Source organism: Geospiza fortis, unplaced genomic scaffold (genome assembly GCF_000277835.1).
Source record: "Geospiza fortis unplaced genomic scaffold, GeoFor_1.0 scaffold149, whole genome shotgun sequence".
Lineage (NCBI taxonomy): Eukaryota > Metazoa > Chordata > Aves > Passeriformes > Thraupidae > Geospiza > Geospiza fortis.
Window position 1 is genome coordinate 56,436 of NW_005054671.1, and position 6,380 is coordinate 62,815.

General features: G+C 43.2%; 1 protein-coding gene across 1 annotated transcript in view; it reads left to right on the plus strand.

The window, feature by feature from the left end:
- Nucleotides 1-6,094, plus strand: part of LOC102033140 (epithelial cell adhesion molecule) — a 15,815-nt gene extending 9,721 nt beyond the window's left edge. The window contains exons 2-9 of the mRNA XM_031065051.1: nucleotides 5-25; nucleotides 607-847; nucleotides 1,130-1,195; nucleotides 2,400-2,463; nucleotides 2,843-2,944; nucleotides 3,108-3,305; nucleotides 3,701-3,742; nucleotides 4,487-6,094. Of these exons, the coding sequence (XP_030920911.1) occupies nucleotides 5-25; nucleotides 607-847; nucleotides 1,130-1,195; nucleotides 2,400-2,463; nucleotides 2,843-2,944; nucleotides 3,108-3,305; nucleotides 3,701-3,742; nucleotides 4,487-4,528 (776 nt within the window). The 3' untranslated portion in view covers nucleotides 4,529-6,094. The remainder of the gene's footprint in view (nucleotides 1-4; nucleotides 26-606; nucleotides 848-1,129; nucleotides 1,196-2,399; nucleotides 2,464-2,842; nucleotides 2,945-3,107; nucleotides 3,306-3,700; nucleotides 3,743-4,486) is intronic.
- The last annotated feature ends 286 nt before the right edge of the window (nucleotides 6,095-6,380 follow it).

Below are 6,380 nucleotides of genomic sequence, written 5' to 3' on the forward strand. Positions count from 1 at the left end.
GGAGCCACCGTGGACTGCTCCACCCGTGAGTAGAAGGGCACGGCAGGGTGGGTGGCACGGAAGCGAGCCCGCGGAGCGCCGGGGAATTTGTGGGAATGACCGCTGAGGTCCCAGCAAACAATGGAGGCAAGGAAGGAGTTGTTCTTCCTGGTCTCCCAGGTCAACTGGTGTTGGAAGAGAAGCGATCAGGGTTTCTCTGCTTGTACTGCTGTAGGCTCACGCCTCCTCCTCAGTATTGGTTCTCCAGTGGCAAGAATTTCTTGAAGATGAACGTTTAGCTTCCTTACAAGCGCTTATCCTCACTTTTCCTACAAATCTAGAGGGGGCAGAGCCTTGGGACAAGACCCACTCTGGGTTCAAGCTCAGCTGTGAGGAATGGAAACTGTAAATCCTATGGCTGGACTTGTTGGCCTTTGCCTTGAGAGGCTCACATACCGCAGTTGTATTGATTTTATGCACCACCTACACATTAGCCATCTGCTCTGCCGTGTAAGGGCTTCGAATCTGGTTGCCGCTGGTGTAACCCGGTGCTTGTACGGACTCGGAGCTCTGGTTTGGACATGCGTGCTCTGCCACTGCATAACGCGACTTTCTGGTTGTTTTTAGTGACTTCAAAATGCCTGCTGATGAAAGCAGAAGTGATGGGCTCCAAGTCGGGTCGTCGTGAGAAACCGAAAGATGCGTTTGAAGATACCGATGGTCTCTATGATCCCGAGTGTGAAAACACTGGCGCTTTCAAGGCGAAGCAGTGCAATGGAACCACCTGTTGGTGTGTGAATACGGCTGGAGTTAGGAGAACTGACAAACACGATGCAGACTTGAAGTGCAATCAATTAGTCAGAACGATGTAAGTCTTTCAACAGGGTGTGCTGTGACACGAAAACATTCCTGTGTGAGGCTCTGCCTTGTGTGAATGATGCACTGGGGATGAATGAAGATGGAGCAATCAACCCTTGGTTACTTGGCTGGGTTTTTTTCTTCAGAAACAGGGAGATATTCAGTGGGTTTGGAAGAGACTTTGCTTGCCTTGGTTTCGTCTCATTGTTCTGGTCTTTTAGCCTGGGGTTAGTTTTTTTTTTGTTGTTGTTTTTTATATGCATGTACTTCAAGAATATTCATTGTACTTCAGGTGGATCATCATTGAAATGAAACATGCTGAGAGAAATGCTCCTCTGAATGCTGAATCTTTAAAGAAGTAAGTGATGATAGTAATATGTCATGGTAGTGTATGTATGTTCCAGTAGATATGTAGTGTATTTCTAAACAGTTGCTCTAAGCAGTGACAGACCTGTGAACTCACTTGTAAGACATTTTAGAAGCAAGCTGCAAATTTTTTATAGAATTGCTTTAATTTGTATTGGAAACAAATTAGCTTAAACTAAAGGGATTCCCTTCCATTTAAAATTGATTGCTAGTTTTTTCCCTTCTCAAATCAATATACTAAAAGAAATGGAAGGTAATGGTGATCAGAAAGCAAACTGACAAAAATGGCAGAATGACTCTATAGAAGCAGCAGGAGGAAAACGAGAGTTTAGCCTTTTTTTTTTTCTTTTTTTTTTTTCCATTTTGTTAAAACCCCACTTGTAGCTATTAGATCACCTCCTTTCCAGAACAAAAGCTGCTGCCCTCTAGCTCTTCTTCTGAATTCTTCAAACTGGTAAAGCTCTTTTGTCTAACACAGGTGTTTATTTTACAGTAAGTGCATCTTCAATGTTAGGAGTTATTGAACTCTTGTATGAAGAGAGTGCAGTGGGTTTGGTTGGGGCAGAGTTAATTTTTTTGGTAGCAGTTGGTGTGGTGCTGTGTTTTAGACCAAAATGGTGTTGATGAATTCAGCAGTGCTTTAGCTGCTGCTGAACAGCACTTACATAATGCCAAGGCCTTCTCAGACTCTCACTCTGCTGCCCCAGTGAGTAGGGTGGGGATGGGCCAGAGGCTGGGAGGGGGACAGGCTGACCTGAATTGACTGAACAGGTAGCCTATATTGTATAATGCCATGTTCAGCAATAAATCCGGGGGAAAGTCTTTTCCCAAGTAGCCACTGCGCAGAGGTTTGCTGGATGTTGATCTGTCAGTGATGACTGATTGCTTTTACATCACTTGAGGTTTTGTATTTCCCCCACCCAGCCCTTTCACTTCCCAGACTGTTTTTATTTTAAACGATGAGGGTTGTTCTGTTTTTTGGGGTTTTTTTTCCCCTTGCTTTTGCCCTTCTGATTCTTTTCCCGATCCTGCTAGGGAGAAGTGAGTGAAAGACGAGGTGAGGGTTTAGATGCTAGCTGAGCTCCACCCACCACAGAGACTGCAGGAGCAAACAATTGCACCAGTCTTCTCTACTTGTCAAATGATATATGTGAAAAAATACTGTTTTTACAGCCATGGCTTTGGTGTCCTTGCAGGTTTTTCACGGATACCATTACCAGTCGTTACCAGCTGGATGGCCGCTACATAACCAATGTTCTGGTAAGGGGCACAGAGAGTTTAGTAAAGTATCAGAACTTCATTTTGTTGTGAGTAACTCCCAGAACTCGTGTCTGACTAATGCAGTACAGCATGAGTTCTAGTAGAAGCTCTCAAAATGGCGAGCAGTTAGCCAATAGCTGTATCTGAACAGAAATGCTGAGAAGTGACACTGCTTTCCTTAGTCTGTAGATAACTTCTTTGCTTCAGTAGAAGTGAAGTGGAATTTGAATCCTACTGTAAACAGTTGGCTTGAGTTCAAGAACTATAAACTTTATCCAGGATGCAAGTTCACAAACTGGATCATAATGTTTTGGTGATTATTCAATAGCTGGATTTAAAGTACCTCTTTCTTAATACCACATTATATTTTTTTTTCCAGTATGAAAACCCTATTATTACTATTGATTTGAAGCAAAACGCCTCACAAAAATTAGTTGGAGATGTGGATATAGCTGATGTGGCCTACTACTTTGAGAAAGATGTAAGTGTGTCATGGGTCAAACCAGAGGCTGGGTTTGTGTCTTGCACTGCACTCTGGAGTCTTGGCTGTGTGCTGGCTAAAGCCAGGTGAATTATTCCTGTGGTGAGATAAATGCCTTACTCCAATGTGAATGAGCAAGTCTGTCTTTTCCTATCTGCTTTAGGTGAAAGGTCAGTCCATCTTTCATAATAATGCTGGGATAAATGTCAGCATTGACAACGAGCCGGTGAAGCTTGAGAAGACAGTGGTCTACTACGTTGATGAAATAGCACCAGAGTTCTCCATGAAGTCCCTGACTCCCGGCCTCATTGCTGTCATTGTAGTGGTACTGGTAGCAATAGTGGCTGCAATTGTTGTCCTGGTAAGTTCTAGCAAAGCTGCCAAGCAGAATGGTGCTGCTAACAATTTGGGAAACAACAGCACATATGTTTGGATTCTGATGTCTTCCTTTATAAATTGGCTTGCTCTTTCAGACGTGGGAGGTGGGAAACCACCGGTGATGGGCACACTGTCACTGTTTCAGGTTACAGCTGAAGGGTGTCACCCGGAAAACAAGTACTGGGAACAATTCACGGAGGTGAACAAAGTTCTTCCTGGTTTAAAAAAGTAGTTGAGAGCGACAAACAACCTCGTTTGTACCTACCTCACATTGGAAGGATAGGGAACAGGCAGCTCCGAGTTTGTGCTTTAAAGTCAAAACCAGATAAAGTTACATGTATAGCAAGACTTAAAAAACATTGCATCCTTCTGTTACAGGTCCTGACAAGGAGGAGGAAAGGGAAGTACGTGAAAGCTGAGGTAATTAATTTCTGTTCCTGGTGTATGTGTGGGGAGTAGCTTGACCACAATCCAGAAACTTTTAAGTTTGCTGTAGGTTAAAAACTGGCTTTGGGTGCCTCAGATGTGTTCAAGGAGACTGAAAGTATTCAAATTCTGCAGCTAGTTTTCACCTCTGTGTAGTTCTGCACTAGTTTCAAAGGCTTTTCCCAGGGCTGAGGGGGTGGGGTTGGGTTTTTCTGCAAGTTCTGTTTTACATATGTATAGCAAAGGGCTGTGCAATCCACAGGAAGTGCTGATAGTCTTGTTCTGTGACAAGACCTTTACTGAGGTATTTACATGGATCTCACAGTTCCCATTGAGAAGCTGCTTCCCAATGGAATAGCAAATGGTGCTTCACCCAGGTGTGGAGCCTTTTGTGGAGGAATCCAAACAATGTTGTAGCAGCTAAACAGTATTGTCTGTTCCTGCATGTGCCCTAAGTAGTGCTTTCTTCCCTTTTTTTTTCTTCCCTTTCTCTCCTCTTTTTCTCTCCTCTTTTTCTCTCCTCTTTTTCTCTCCTCTTTTTCTCTCCTCTTTTTCTCTCCTCTTTTTCTCTCCTCTTTTTCTCTTCCTCCCGTGGGTTCATCATGTTTGGTTCTGTTAGTGTTGCATCAAATCCATTTGCTAATGAAAATCTGGGCTGTTAAGTCCCAATGACTTACTGAGTCTTAAAGTTGAGAAACAGCACAGATGTTGATGTCTCCTCTGCCTCCTCCCCTCCAGGTGAAGGAAATGAACGAAATGCATAGAGGGCTGAATGCTTAACTAAATCAACTGAAGGCAGACCAGATTACAAGAAAGAAGATAAAAACATTGGAGGCATGAATCTTAATTTCCTCCTGAAAGGGAGGCAATTGTGCTCACTTAATGATTGTTAAAACTCTTTAACAGCCAAGACTGGTAACCATTCAGATACTTTTACTGTTTGTTGAGAGTTAAATGCTCCATCTTACTCAAGTAAAACTTAGCTATTGCTCCCTGATTTTATTTTTTTTATGATGATGAAACAAGTTGACAACTGCTGTTACTAGGGTTTTGGAGCATACATGCCTAAATGGTTGTTTTACCCTTGTTGGGAGTTTTATTGAAAGTAATGATTTTGTAGCCATGTTGTAATGAGACTGTCTCCTGTGTAACTGAACACAACCTTTTTATGGCAGTTTGTACATATTTGAAGTTGCTGTAACTTTTTTATGACTTGAATTAATAAAACTTTGAAACAGGCTTCTAATTCTTCCATGGTGAAATGATAATCTGCTAAATTATCATGCTTACAAATTTGTAGTTTGATTCCTTAAAGCAAGGAACCTCAGCATAGTTGAAAATATTCTAGAACTCCAATTAGCAGTTTTTATTAGCCATCTGGTATCTCAATAGCATAGTTTTCCTTAAAGCTGTGAAAAGTATGCAACAAGAGTGAAATGATAACACACAGATTGTTGTATAAAAAAATCAGCAGGCTGAGAATGCAGTCATTTCAGGAATTCACAGACTGATCTTTCCAGTGCTATGTAGGTATTTAAAATAAACCTCAACCCTAAGACATCTCTAGTGCAGGGTTGGGGTGGGCAGGCCTGGCATCTGATGGTGAGAGCAGTTTTTACCCCATTTACTGTGATTTTGTCTGTGGCAAAGCTGCTGCACAGCAAGGAGCTGTTTCTGCTGTTATTCCTGATCTCTGCCATAGCTGTGGACCAGACTTCCATAGGCTCTCAGCCTCCCAGGACAGGAGAGCCTGCTCTGGCTGTCAGTAACCTGTGCCGTGGATGTTGGCTAGCAATCCCTCCAGCATATCTGATTTATAAAGGAAATGCTGTAACTCCTCCTGTTGCCAAATAAATAATGAGATGCAAGATAAGGAACTGAATGACAAACCTTGTTACTAATGTGTTCTGACCCACCCTGGCTAAAACAGGAAAAATAGGATAAGCTCCTGGGAGGATATTCTGTGTACTGTCCATGAAATGAAATGTGAAGCATGCCCCATCAGTGTGCCTGCTAGATACCACACGGAACTTGCTGAACTGTGCTGGTGTCACCTCCACTGTCACAGCTCACCAGTGTCCCTTCTGCCCTTCAACAGGGTGGCACCTCACATGCATGCATTGCTGTGGTGGAGATTGCACAAAAATCCCAAAGTAGGGAATTTACTGGAATGTTTTGCATCCTTTTCAGGCAGCTTTGTCAGTGATAATTTCTGCAGGGCAGGCTCTCCCTCTGCTGATCTGTACCATTCCCTTTCTCCCCAGGTATGCAGGCAATCTGCTGAGGTATGATGAATTTTGTACAATTCTGTAAGCTGTTAACCAAATAAAGCCAAGTTTTCAGGAAGTTGGTCTTGTGGTGAGCTGTGTGTATTTCTGTCTTCCCCAATGCTTCAGTCTCCATCTCTACTTCCTTAAATGTCTTTAATATGGTATCCTCATAATTTCTTGCTTCTCCCCAATATTCTAATGCCATTGTTCTCTCTCCTCCTCCTCCTCCCTCCCCATTTCTCACCAGGTTTCTAGCCTGTGGGATGGAGGGAGGTGTTGTGTGCTGTGGCTGGGCTGGAGCTGCACGTGTGCAGACTTGACTGGACAGGCTGGTCTGTGGCTGCTCTGTGGCCTGGACCTTG